The sequence below is a fragment of the Ursus maritimus genome, unplaced genomic scaffold (genome assembly GCF_017311325.1).
Source record: "Ursus maritimus isolate PB19 unplaced genomic scaffold, ASM1731132v1 scaffold_14, whole genome shotgun sequence".
In the NCBI taxonomy this organism is placed as follows: Eukaryota; Metazoa; Chordata; class Mammalia; order Carnivora; family Ursidae; genus Ursus; species Ursus maritimus.
The window spans coordinates 4,597,739-4,611,804 of record NW_024423786.1 but is presented as its reverse complement, the minus strand read 5'-3'; the positions used below and the strand labels follow the sequence as shown (position 1 = coordinate 4,611,804).

Below are 14,066 nucleotides of genomic sequence, written 5' to 3'. Positions count from 1 at the left end.
GGCTGCTGCCCAGGGCCGGGTAGTGAAGCCCTCTCCGGACCTGGTGGCAGGCCTCACCTCTCACAGGGTCCCAGCTAACCCAAGATTTCCCAGGCGGCGGCCAGAGACCCAGACCACACAGGAGACTGCAGAACGCCTGGCTTTCAGATGCTGGCCCCTGGGCAGCACCGCTTACAGGGTTCTGGTCTGGGCAGACCACCGGCCCGCCCTGCACACCCTAACTCCCCAGTCCTGAAGTCATGCCTGTGCTCTAGACTGTCCTCTCGAGACGCCCCAAGGAGAAGACACATATCTCCAGGGGCAGGTGTCCAGGGATTCACTCTACTATCCTCCAAGCACCACTTGCTGCTCTTACCAGGCACTGTGGCTGGTACTTCATACAAGGCACTGGAGGTATAAACACACCCATTTACCAGATGAGAAAACTGAGTCTCACAGAGGGGAGGGAAGGTGCCCAGTGCCACACAGCAGCATGGGGGCTAGGAACTGTGTATCCAAAGTCAGACTCGGCCACTGGTTGGCTCTCACTGACATAGCCCCTGGAGGCCTGAGCCCTAGAGGGATGGCACGTAGGGGTTAAGAAGTGCAGGGAAACAGCCACACGTGGGCGGTTGGTATAGGTTGGAAGCGCAGAAGCCGGATGGCCAGACGACAGGGCCGGTCTGAGTAAGGCTCCCCAGTGCTCAGTTGTTCACCGAGCCCTGGAAGATCACGATTTCACTGCGTGGGGAACAACTCCCGTGCTCCAGGACTCACCGAACACCAGGTGTGATTTCAGCTTCTCTGGCTACACTAGGACAACCAGGGACGGCCTGGGCCATGACTGTCCGTCCCAGCCCCGAACTGCCTGTCTGCCTCGTCACTCAAGGGCCCCCGCGTGACCGTCCACGGGAACAACACATCATCACCACCTGGTCTTGTCCTACTTCCCGTCTATGGCTTCATTTTAACCACACCCTTCAAGCGTCCGCTTCCCCCTGGCTGGGGTCAAAGACTCAAGCTCTGGGCCAGAGGTCCTCCTCCTGCTGCCCTGAGGCCTCTTTCCTGCCACCCCCTTGGGGGTCCTAGAGGAAGCCTCGCTGGCTACAGCTGGTGCAAGTCTGATGTGCGGGTGGGAAGGGGGTGACCATCTCACACATGGCACGCTGAAGGGGGCTGTCCCACAACCCCGTTCCCCACGGTGAGCCCTCCACAGGGCGTCCCCTCGACCCGTACCTACCTGGCTATCCAGTCCAAGCAAGAGAAGCATAATAAAAAAGAGAATGGACCAAAACGTGGGCAGCGGCATCATGGTCACGGCTTTTGGGTAGGCGATGAAGGCCAGGCCAGGACCTAGAGGGAAGAGAAAACGGGGAGGGGCAGAGGGGAGGCACATCAGTGACCCAGCCGCCCGGAGCACCGGAGCTCACACAAAGACACTCGGGACTGAGGCGGTGTCCCAAACCCCAAATGCAGGGAGGAGCCGGGTCTGAATTCCTGCCTGGGGGAGGAGCCCAGGCCTGCCTCCCTCTCGGATGGGCCGCACTGGGGCTCAGGTGGGGCCCCGTTTTAGCATCTGTCTCCTGTGCAGCAGCACCAGTGGCTTCACAGAATCCGGCAGACACCGGTCATGTGGGGGCGGGAACTGGGACTGAGCCTGGACCTCAGTCTACTGGCTTGAAAAAGGAGCCCCCCCCGACCCCTGCAAACCAGAGCAACCACGCCAACGTTTGCTGGAAGGAAGCAAAGGGGAAAAGATCTGGTTATCTGAACTACTAAAGCCCCCGTTTGCACAGAAAAGGTTTCGACTTCTGAGTTAATGACTAAAACACTGTGACACAGTACAGAACCGCGCCCTGCAGGGCCAACATCTCTCCAGGGGCGCGTCTGCGCACCCCACCTGAGCAACGCCAAAGCCAAGGCCCAAAGCTGAAGGGAGGTGTGCGCGGGGCAGGACCCCGGGCTCAGGAGACCATCCGCCATCTCCTCTTTACATCACCACGTGCCCCTGCAAGGCCTCAGTTTCCCCAGCTGGGAAGTGAGCGGTAGGATCCCGGAAATGCCTCCCAAGGAGCCTTCTCGTGCTCACATTCTCAGATGCCGAGACCACTACCCTAGAAAAGCGCTTCTGGTTTCTAAAGAGGGCTCTGGCAGAATCTGGAGGCAGGGTGTGGGAGACGGGAGCCCTGCCAGCTCAGGGGGCACGTTTTTGACTGGAAACATTCCAGAGACATAAGGAAAGGTCTCCTCCCATCTCCAGCGGGCCTGAGGGGAGAAGCCAGGGGGAGGAACCGTAACTGAGGCCCGCAGGTGCAAGAGGCGGTAGGAAGCATCAAAAGAAAGGAGGCCTGAACGGGCCCAGGCGGAAAAAATAAAGTAACATCCACAACTTAAAAAAAAAATGAAAACGATAAAAAAAGGTCAAGAAATGTGAAGACAAAAAAGGGCTGGAGGGCAGGATATTTAGAGCAGATACCAGAAACCCAAGGTCTGGCTTAAGAATGAAAAACAAAAAAACAAACTTTAAAATAAATTGGAGCCAGAAACCACACTGTAGGGTGTTGGCCACAACCCTGGCAGACAAGGGCCAGCCCCTCTACTGCCGGAGTCTGCTCGACGGAGGAAAACCCGACCTTGACCTGGTCGCCAGGCCGCGACGGTAGAAAATCCCGCGAGAAGTGGGGAAGGGGCGCTCCTACCAATCCCAAGCCCAAGCTGGAACAGAAGCCGCGTGGGCACCGCAGCTGGGGCCCGACTGGGAGGCATCAGTGCGTGGGGATTCGAGTCCAGCCGACTGCGAGACAGATGTAAAATGGGGCCCCCCACCCCCCACCTGCCGCCCGCCGCCCACTGGGGCCTGGTGGAGGTTTTCTCAATGCGCTCGTTTCTGTATTTCAGTTTTGCCTTTGTCAAGCCGGCCTCTGGGAGAGGGTCTGAGCATCTTTCTCTAAAAGCGCACGGTGAACTATAGAGAGAAGTCCATGTGAAGGAACGCAGCCGCTCCGAGCACCAATGCTCGCCTCTCCGCGAGCAGAGAACGCGCCCCTGCCCGCGCCGTGCGCACTCCGCTCGGCCAAATCATGATCTGGTTCAAATGCACTTCGCTCAATATGGTGCTTGTTAAAAGCTTATTAGAGAAATAATCACCCTTGATGTGTCAGCTGTTCAGACATCACCGTGGGGAATAAACGACAAGGTCTTGGAGGTGGACAGGAGGAAGAAAACAACTTAGGGTGATGATACAGACATATATAAAAATACCTAGTTGTCCACGGAGAAAGGTCTATTTAATGTATTGAGAGAGAGAGATATATATATATCCCACCACCAAATTCACTCCGCGCTCCTGGCAACCACCGCTGGTTTGTAAAGCCCTCGACTGAAAAAAAGCCACTGCAAAGGAGCTGTAAATTATCTCCCCCTTGTCACTGGAACTGTCACACTCCCAAGTAGGTGTGGATCTTTCTGGAATGACTTTGTGTCCTCAGTCTCTGGCCTGCCTCTTGGGGGTTCTTGGGGTAGGAAAACTATGTCTGATGGTCCGGTCTGGGACTGGGGGCAGTGGACAGATGCGTGGGGCTGAGCTGTGGGGCTGAGCTGTGGACTTGCCACACTTGTCCCTCAACACTGGGGAGTGTAAGGGTGGCAGAGAACATCTTTGCCAAGTGAGGATGAAAGCAGGGTCCACGGGCTCGGAGGTCAGAGAAGATCAGAGGAGCTCACACAGGAAGACCAGAGCTGTCACTGTATCCAGGGTGGGCGGGGAGGCAGGAGGCGGGGGGACGTCCTCACATCAGAAGGCCCTGTCCAGGAGACCCCAGCTCAGATCCTGAGCAGCCCAAGCAAGGCCCTTGCTCTCAAGCCACTGGTCTCCTCATCTGCAGAACAGGTGTCTAAATGCGCAAGGCTGAGGTATCCCTGACCCCCAACGCTGGGGTTCTGTGGCCGAGGAACCAGGACACCGCCCAGTTTCCCATGAGGGCAAGGGCAATGCCATGGCAAGGGTTCCGGCTGTGCCAGACTCTGGTCCATGGTGGTCCCTGGAGTTACGACATGAGGCTCTCCTCTGGGCCTGAGAGAAGCCTCCGCCCAGGACCCTTGCCTGCCTCCATGTAGCCCCAGAGAGGCCGTGAGAAATCAGGAGGTCAGTTGCAGCACAGGACAAAATAAACAAAGCTTCCAGGCCTCTGAGGACCACCCGCCAGTGAATGGGCAGGACAGGAGTGAGGCGGAGAAGGGGCAGAGGTGGAATTTGTGCATCTGGGAGCCTACAGTTCTTATTCCCATATCCAAACCACTGCACTTACAGAGCTGCGGTTCTAGGACTTAGAACATCCAAAGGCAAGTCTCAGATACCGTGATGCTGAGGTCTGGGATTCTAGCAGCTGAGGACCTCATCATTGTCAGGGTCCAGAGCCACCTTGCTGGAGCTCCAGGATCCCAGGCTTTGCAGAGTCCATAATTCTAAGACTCTTTCCTCTACTTCCAGAAGGAGCATCCCACCAACAGGGCCCACACCCTGAGGGGGTGACTCCGTCCCCCAACCTACCCCCAAATTGGATCTGTCACCGTCCCAGAGGGCTGCCGGCATGCCCACTGTCTCTCCCCCACCCGCTGCCTACGGTGGTGCCTGACACAGGGCAGACTCCATTAATCAGTAACCGGTGGAATGAATGAATGGGTTTGCTAGAGGGAGCGCGCTGGGAGCAAAGTGCAAAATACAGAAACCAAAGCTGAGAAGGTGGTGATGGAATGCCGACCGGTGGCTGGCTTGGGCCTGAGTTAGGAGAGTGGTTTCTGTTGCTGAAACCAGGAGTTTGCTGGGGAAGGAGAGGGAGGGAAGACCACACAAAAGTAGCTAAATATTCCCCAACTTAACCAACCCCCATGTTTATCCTGCCCCTTGGGCCAAATTGCAATGAAAGTGCTTAAAATTTAGCTTTTGTATTCTTTGATACTTGGGGGACATCTTGGTGGGGGGGGTCCGTTTCGGAAACCAGGCTCGTCCCCCCCCAAAGCCCCCTGGGGTCTGGCTTCATGCCTGCAGTACTCATCTTACACACTAGGTGGCAGTGCCCACCACCACTGCCACCAATACCACCATACCTGACTCAGCCACATCAGCAATGTCCACCCCTTGCTCTTGTGCCATGAAGCCCAGGATGGAAAAAATTGCGAAGCCAGACACAAAACTGGTACCACTGTTCAGGCATCCCAGCAGCATACAGTCCCTAAGTTACACATATGTCAGGGAGCAAGTTAATTCACAACACAAGGAAGCCACGCTCCCTACTTCTTCTCTTTTTTCTTTAAACATCATCATAAGGTCACCAGGCCCGCTGGCGCGACACTTGCCTGTACGAGTTGTACTTGTACTTGTTGTAGCTCCCCAGAGAGGTCATGGCCCCCAGGCAGATGGCATAGGAGAAGAATATTTGGGTCCCAGCATCAATCCATACCTATGGGGGTCGGGGTGGGGGTGGCAACGAGAGAGAGAAGGGGCCGTTAGAGCCAGCTTCCTGGAGGAGACAGTGCAGGTTCCTGGCCACCTGAAGACTGCACCTCACAAGGTGCTGATTCTTGACTGCAGTCAGAGCATTTGTGCTGGAATCCAAGGTGTCTTTCAAGGCAGTATGGAGCTGCAAGGAACCCCAGAAGTCGAAGAAATCCCCAGTCACTCCACATCAGGATGAAGAGGAAGGGCTTTTGGAGCAGATGGGTCTCATTTCCAACCATGAAATGATGGTGAGTAAGGCCCTCCTGCCCAGGGCCTCAGTTTTCACATCTGTAAAATGGGGCCCGCTGCCCTGCCCCACAGCCCTATTACACAGGTTCCAAGAATAAGGACTGAGCCCAGTGCAGGCACACAGTAAGACTGTGAAGTCAGGGCTGCTATCATTACTGTAATGGCTATTGTCTGGGGACCCGCGCACTGGAGTGGGGAGAAATTCCCTAACGGATTATGCAGGCAAAGCTGCTCTCCAGAACCTTCATCCAGCAGCTCCTGATGGCACAAAGCTGCCTTCCCAGCTGTCGTCTGATGTTGGCCAAGCCCAGGGTAAGAGGCAGTGGGGAAGAGAACCAAAGCAGCACAGGACCTTGAAGGCCACCTGAAGGCTTAGGATCCTGGTGACAAAAGGGCCTCAGATGGGCCAATAAGGGTTTTCTCCAACCCCCTGTGGTCATGAGGCTGAGGGCCAGGAGGAGGGCATTCAGTATCTGCCCCTCAACCTTCCAAAAGCTCAGCACCAACTCTGAATTCCAACCTCAGCCAAGGAAGCCAGCAGCACCCCTGGGCCAACTCTCCCCACGATGCCGCCCTCCCGGCCACCGCGGGCAGAGGCCAGGGCCCAGGAGACAAGCTCAAAAAAGACTTCTCCCCCCTTCTCTGGCCAGTGCCTGAAGGAGACCATACTCGGCTGGCCTCAGCAGTCCTCCATGCGAGAAGAGACACACGCAGCTGGAAAGGCCCACGAGCACAGTGGACAACCTGCCACAGCCCAGCGGGGAAGTACTGCAGGCCAATGGCCCGACTCGATTTGTGCCCCCAAGACCGGAAGGAACTGGGCCGCCAGCGTAGCTTTCCCCGCACCCTGCCCTGCCTGGCCCTGGGTGGGAGGGAGGACAGGCTGCCCTGCCGTACCTGCGGGTCCTCGAGGCGGCTGATGTCGGGGTACAGATAAAACTTGATGCCTGCTCCTGCACCGGGCAACGTCAGTCCACGGACCAGCAGCACCAGGAGCATAGCGAATGGGAAAGTGGCCGTGAAGTAGACGACCTGGGAGGACAGACAGGGATTCAGGGGGGCCCGTGGCATCAACTGCTGCTCTCAAATGCGAGCGTTCTCTCCGAGGCCAAGGGTCTGGGGCCGAGCTTGCCATTTCCCTTGCTGTGTGACCTCGCGCATGTTGCTTAACCTCTCTGGGCCTCAGTTGCCTCCCCTGTAACCTGGATATAATACCAGTACCTACCTCACAGATTTACTAAGATTCAATGAAAACAACCCTGTAGATATTTACTGAATATCCAGGCCCTGGAAATAGAGTGGTGGGCAAGACAGAAATCCCCGCCCTCATGGAATAGACATTCTTGTGAGTGAAGGAGGAAAAGGCAAAATAAGAGTGTCAACTATCAAGTGTATGTGAAAGGCTTACCCAGTGGTCGGCACGTGACAGTATGTATTAGCTAACATTACAACTGTTAGTATGACTCGTAGGGTTAAGAATCAGTTACCAAGGGTTCAAATCCCAGCTCTGTCCCCTCGCTTGCTGTGTGACCTTGGGCGCGATGCTTCCCCTCTCTGGGCCTGTTCCTTTATGTGTAAATGGAGACAACAGTAATAGAAGACCTCCATCAAGAAGGAAAGCGAGGATTCGATAAGATGATATTTCTAACACCCTCAAAACAGTTGCCTGGCATGGACATGCTCCAGGAATGGGGCCTGTTGTCGACACTGACTTTGCAGGAAGCACATGGAACTTCTGGGAGGAAATGAAGCCTCGAAAGCCCCTTGGCCAGGAGACTGGGAAGGCCCCCCACTTCTTTGGGGCCGTGGGAGGCCCACAGCCTTCCCTGATCACACAGCACATCCCGGGCAGCCCAAGGTCAAGTGGAGGTGAGGACCAGAGATGACCCAGGCTGGGCTGTTCCATGGCCAAGGGCCTGCCCTACTTCCTCTCCTTCTCGTCTCTCTAAAGTGCTGGTCTCCAAACATCCTGTGCCCTCAGTTCTCTCGGATGGATTTTCCCTATCTTTTCCTTCAGTGTGAGGCATTTCCAGGCAGGGTTCATGCCTAGGAGGGGCTCAGAGGTGCGTGGCTCTGAACGAATGGACGGTGAGATCCTGGTGTTTCCAGCACTGGCCAAGCAAGGACGCCCCAGGCACAAGGCCACGTGATCTTCACCATGACCCACAAACTGGCGTGCTGGCCACCATTGACAAGAGCAGGAAAGGGAGCTCAGCGGGGCTCAAAGACTTGCCTGGGTCATCCCCAGAGCACAGAAGCTGCAGCCAGGGCCCGTGGCGCTTAACCACCGTGCTCTGAGCAAAGGCAACAGGTGTTTTACTTCACCAGGGCAGTGCATACAGAATGCTAAATGCTAAGACTGTGTCGCAGGGCCCCTGACTCCCTCAGGGCCTTGGGGGCCAGGGGACCAGAAAGGAATGACCACACAGCCATGTACCCATTTTACAGGTGAGGAAACCGACACCCAGAGAGCAGGATGAATATGTCTGTGGTCCTGGGAGCTGGGGGCAGTGCCAGGTTACTACAGGGCACTTCTGGGGCCCACGTAGGTACAAGACACTGATGGAGGGTGACAGAGCCCTGAACCCCATCTATCTGGCACAGGAACCCTCGCTGGAGCACAATTCTTGGGCAGCCAACATCCCTGTGAGTAGAAACAACTAGAAAGGGACTTTGGAAAAGGGCAAGAAGCAAGCTCTCAGGGACTGCCTGGCTCTGCTGCCCTCGGCCAGTACCACCAACCAGCATTTACTGAGTGCTTACTGTATGCCTGGCACTATTCCAAGCGCAGTAACTTCAGTACTTAATTGGTTCCGCCCTAACCCTTTGAGGCGGGTTTCATCACTAGCCTCATCTTGAAGGTGAGGACACTGAAGCCCAGAGAGTCCAGGGCTTGCCCGAAGGTCACACAGCACTGAACTGCCCCAGAGCCTGCCTCCAGACGACAATGGGAGGGCAGTAAAAAGCCTTCCAACGACCAGAGGAAATCTGGACTCCCCAAAGGCCCAGGTCAGAATTCAAGCTCTGTGACTGGCTTGCTGTGAGACCTTGGGGAAGTTACTGTCCCTCTCTGGGCTTCATTTCCCCACCCGCGAAGTGGGAGGTTCAGACCAGATGAGCTCCGAGTTCCATCCAGATCCGCCACTCCAGGCAGAGGGATAGAGTGGCAGGGAGGGCCCGCTAGTGGTCACCCAGGCTGGGGTTTGGATCCCACCTCTGCTACCTCCAAGCTGGGAGGCTTGGCCTCAGCTGCCATCTGTATGAGGAGGAAACTAGGGTGCTTACCTCACTTGCCGCCCTCAAGAAACCCGAGCAGTGAGGACTTTCTTGCTGGTCCCATTAGGCTAAAGGGCGGGCCCTACGCCTGCCTCTGCTGCTCCCCTCCCCACCCCCGCCCCGATGCCTTTTCCTCCATCTGGGCCTCAGTTTCCCCAGCCACCCCATCTTCTTCTCCTGAGGCAAAGAACCCTCCGAATTTCCCAAGGACAAGAAGGCAGGCTTGGAGGGTGGGGGCAGGTCAGGAAGCCACAGAAGGGGTGAAAGAAAGAAAACCAGCATGCCCCCCCAGGCCGCTCCTCCCTTCCTGCAGACCGGCCCCCCACTGGTTCCCACCTCTGGGCCCCGCTGTGAACCACACCCGGGGCTGGCGAACAATAGCTGCTGACAGGAGGCTGTCCCCAGAGGGCGGCCGCTTCAAAGCCAGTCGGGCCCCACTGGGCTGGGCAACTAGGCTCTGGCCAGAGGGCTTTGTGTCAGGGACACAGGAAACCACCTCGGGATGGGGGCGGCTTCCCTTGTTTTCATGTATTAAATCTGTTTTAACAAGCACTTAAGGAGTACTTACTGTGTGCCAGGCACTACGCTAAGGGCTTTATGTGTTAACTCATTTAATCCTCACGACAACCTGAAGAGGCAGGGCAATGTATTACCTGCATTTTCTAGAAGAGAAAACAGGCCTGGAGAGGTGACGTCAGGTGTCTGGGGTCACAGAGCTAGCAGGTGGCAGAGGTGGGATATGACCTCGGCCAGCTGGCTTCAGAGTCCCAGGTCATGCGTGTGTGTATGTGTGTGTGTGTGTGTGCGCGCACGTGTGTGTGTGTGTGTGTGTGTGTTATGGCGGTTCGTCCCCCGATCCAGAACACGACAGCCCCACCTGCTCACACAGCCCCCCCCAGTCACCACCTCATCTGCCTCTTTGGAAAGCCACCCTTGTTTTGCAGAATGCTCTGAGGACAAGCCCCTGAGAGCCATTCTCTCAACTTTTCCGTGACTCCCCCGGGATCCTCACAGGAGAGGCTGGTGCCAGCCGCCGCCAGTGGGCCTCCAGTGGTGGCCCAGCAGGCCTTGCCACGGGACATGGTATTTTTCCACTCTTGCTGGCAAGCCTCTGTGGTTCCTCTGAGCCCTTGACCCAAAAGCCCTGTGGCCCAACTGCCCTAGAAACTTGCAAGGACAACTCTTCCTCATTCCCCTAGGACCGGTGGGGAGACAGGGGCCCACAAGGCAGGAGGGAGATGGGCTAATCTCCTGCCGCCCTAAACTTCCTTTGGGGGTAAAGGCCTGGGCAGCAGGGGTCACTCATCCCCGAGACGGAGGCTCCTAGAGTTGGGGCCATGGATCTGCGCCCAGCACCTAGGCAGGCCCCGAGGGTCTTCACGGCACCCCTGTGTATGTGAGGGCGGCATCACTAACTCATTTCACATAAGGGGGAACCAAGGCTCAGAGAGGGAAGGGGACGTTCCCGAAGTCGTGCAGCTTGTGGGGGGCAACACTGAGATCCCAAACCAGGTCTGACTCCGACTGCCCCCCCACTTTGTTTTCAAGTGTGGGATGGAACTGCTGGGGGTGCAGCCTCGGGACACGTCTGTGCTCACGTCCGAGAGCGTGCTCCCCTTCAGACCCCCAGCGCCATACTTCCTGGCGACGGTCGGGACCTGGCACCTTCCTGGACCTCATGTGCTGTGGGCAAGGCCACACATGCCTCACGTGCTACTGTCAGGCTAGCGGAGGGGGAGGGCGGGCAGCAGGCGATGCTGAGGTGGTGGAAGAACGCAGGGCACCAAGGCGGGGAGCCGGGCTGCCTGGGTTCAAATCAGGCGTCAGCTTGGCCGCCGACACCTCAGAACACGAGGGTGCCTGGACGAGCTGTAACCGACAGCACTGAGAACGGTGCCTGGAGCGCGTGTCCGACACAGCGTTCGCCACCATGATCACTGTCTATTGAATGAATGAAGCCCCAGCATTTTCTGGGCCAAGGTTCAGACCCTTGGAATGATGACAATTACAAAAAAGGGAACTGAGGCTCAGAGAGGCAAAGTGACTTGAACTTGGGTCCTGAGCTGCCCAGGCCCTCCCTCCATCCACTCCCTGCTGGACCAGTGTCAGTCACTGAAGCAGGGCCAGGGCCAGGATGAGGTCCGTCCTGCTGCCCATGGGCCCAGCCCCCACAGCGGCCGTGAACCTGGTCTGTGGCCAGGGCTGGAAGCCACGGCTGGCGGCGGGCGGACAGGCAGGCCATGGAGCTCAAGGAAGTCCACAGAGCCTTTCTGTGTTTGTCTTGGCTTCTTTGGGCTGGCCCAGTCTCTGCTATTGTTCTGGGAGCCATGCCCGCCCCTCAGGGGCCTGGAGCGTGAGGAGGAGATTGTCTCCAGGGGTGGGGTAGGGTAGGGGGACCTCTGTCAAGTCACGTCTTCAACTGGCCACAGTTGCAGCCCGGTACCCTCTACTTTTCAATTTGATTCTATACTCCTGCCCCTTCCATTGTATCCCAAAGGTTGCCCGCTGTTTCTGGCAAACATCAGCTTCCTCCATCACACTGGGGGTTCCCCCATAGGTCTGGGTCAGACATACCTCAGGGCCTTTGCATTGGCTGTTCTCCCTGGAATATTTTCTCCTCCAGATATCCACACGGCTTACCCTTCAATTTTGGCTGTGTCCCAAGGTCACCCTTCTTGGTAAGCCTGCCCGGCCACCCCATTTAGAAGTGCACCCCAACACTTCCTGTTCTCCTTCACATTATTCTTCAGTGCCTACCTGACTCCTATGTATTTTACACACTCCCCTTGTCAAAACCAACAAATCTGTCAGCTCCTGCACGACAGAGATTTCTGTCTGTTTTGTGGACCCCTGCATGTCCCCTGGCCCTATACCTGACGATAGGAGAGGCTCAAAATGTATTAGTGCATCAGGAAATGATCATGTCTCTGGCATTGCCCAGGATGAGTGCTCCAGAGAAACGTGGGGAGACGGAGGCCCAGTGAAGACAGCATCGGAATTTGCAGCACTGTCTGTGCCGAGCACTGGTCCTGGGTGCGTCACACACCTCGTTGGAGGCCTGACTTCTATGCATTCTGAAGAGGAGGAAACCAGGGCTTCGCAGGGAGGGAGTGCCCTTGAACAGATCACTTCACCTCTCCTAGTTCAGCTCCCTCCTCATTTGAAGAAAGGCGGTAAGGAAATGGTTTGCACACAAGACAGAGGAGGAGACGGACCAACAGGGCTGAACGAGCACCCCAAGGCGCTGTGCGGATTGCTCGAGGGGCCCTCTTCCCGCCTGCCCCAGTGAGACAATGTCAGCCTGGCCTGCTTCCTTTGCAGACTGGGTTTTAGGATCGCTGGGCAGCTCTGACCGCAGAAACAGGCAGAGGGCCCCCGCTCCAGAATCATCCCCATTCTGCCTCTGCAATCCTGGGGACCCAGATCTTGCCCTGGAGTAAACGCTGGGATCTGTTCGGCTCCATGCTTTCACTTAAGGGGCTTTCATCCGGGGACAGTGTGGTCCGTAATGTTACGTTCCAGCGCAGCAAAGGCCCCTTCTCCAAGCAACGTCACCCCCTGCCCATCACAGCACCTCAAATGCCACCTTAACGGACTCTTTGGGCCTTCGGGGGACTTTTAGACCTTACAGAGATGGTCCCCCTGTCAAGATGCAAGTGATACGAGGGCAATGCTGGGTGGGGGGCATCTCTCTGGCTAGAGCCTTGGGTGCAGGGGCTCACACCTCTATCACCACAGACCCCTCCACACTGACTTATCACAGGGACCACGACACCGGCCAGCGTCTTATCGGGTGACTGTTAGACTCTAACTTAACAGGCAGTGTGTTAGCTATAGGCTGTCATTTTCACTATTGGCAATATGCCAGTTATACCTAAAACCTCAATTAGAAGCTAACATTTTAATGATCAGCTACCACCTTGGATTAATAGCTAACGTTCTAGTCATCGTGTAACATATTAAATCAGCCGCAAATATTTCGGTGATGGCTAACATTCTGGTTAACAACTAACATCTTGGTTATAAGCAAATGACTTAATCATCAGTGAAAGCTTTCCTTAATAACTAACATCTTGGTTTCCAGCCCAAGTGTTCGTTGTAACTCCAAGTCTGTGCTTCTCAAACCCCCATGTGCTTTTGGATTATCTGGGGATACCGTTCTGCATTTCTAACAAGCCTGATGCAGCCAGTCAGGGCACACTTTGCAAAGCAAGGGTCCGTCTCGTGGGTAGATCGCTGGTAATTAACAGTAAGTCGCCAGCTCACCTTGCTACCTGCTAACTTACCAACGCCAGTGTTTGTTATCTGCCAACATCTGCACTACTGCCAACACCTTGATATGGGAACCAGGGGTGAATGGGAGCTTGGGCAGGCTCCAGGGAACCTACCATCTGACTTTCAGGAATCTTGCTAGCCAGTGGTTAAACCATCGGTAACTTGAAATCAGATGTGGTGGGAGGCCACAAAGCAGGGCCTTATTTTCTTTCAGAAGACTGCTTTAGCCCATCTTTGGTCTGGGCCGGTTTCAAGCAGGAGGGCCTGGGAGGGGAGGGGGCTGAGTCTCTGCTGAGGGTAGACCCCCCTGAGGCAGGGGAGGGACAGACGCACAACTCACTTTTCCCGTGGACTTGACACCCTTCCAGATGCAGAAGAAGCAGACCAGCCAGACAAGGAGAAGGCAGAGAGCAAGGTCCCACTTCAAGGAGCCAGGGTCGTCGATTCCAGAAGATAAGCTCAGCACGTTGCGCCTTCAAGCAAAGAGAGCCACGAGTCAGTCGGGCTGGCCCCGGGGCAGACAGAGCTGAGGCCAGGGCTCCAAAAGGCTAGGCTGAAACCCTGGCTCAGGTGCCATGTTTCCACAAGCCCCCTCACCTCGCCAAGCCCCAGAATCCCCCTGGGTCTCTGAAGCAGTGTCCACCCAGGTCACAGGGTTGTGGAGAAATCAATAAGGGAATAGATTTGGACGCCTGCATCAGGTGAACCTGGGTTCAACCCAGTCTGGCCTTGGACAAGTTAAGTACATCTCCAAGCCTCAGTTTCCTCATCTGTAAAATGGGCACTAATT

At 56.1% G+C, this 14,066-nt stretch overlaps 1 protein-coding gene across 1 annotated transcript in view; it reads right to left on the bottom strand.

The window, feature by feature from the left end:
• The window catches only part of SLC6A6 (solute carrier family 6 member 6), a 45,571-nt gene that overhangs the window by 14,073 nt on the left and 17,432 nt on the right, over positions 1-14,066 (bottom strand). The window contains exons 6-10 of the mRNA XM_040628409.1: positions 13,617-13,749; positions 6,623-6,757; positions 5,335-5,438; positions 5,086-5,210; positions 1,220-1,332 (exon numbers count right to left, since the gene is read on the bottom strand). Coding sequence (XP_040484343.1) covers positions 1,220-1,332; positions 5,086-5,210; positions 5,335-5,438; positions 6,623-6,757; positions 13,617-13,749 — 610 coding nt within the window. The remainder of the gene's footprint in view (positions 1-1,219; positions 1,333-5,085; positions 5,211-5,334; positions 5,439-6,622; positions 6,758-13,616; positions 13,750-14,066) is intronic.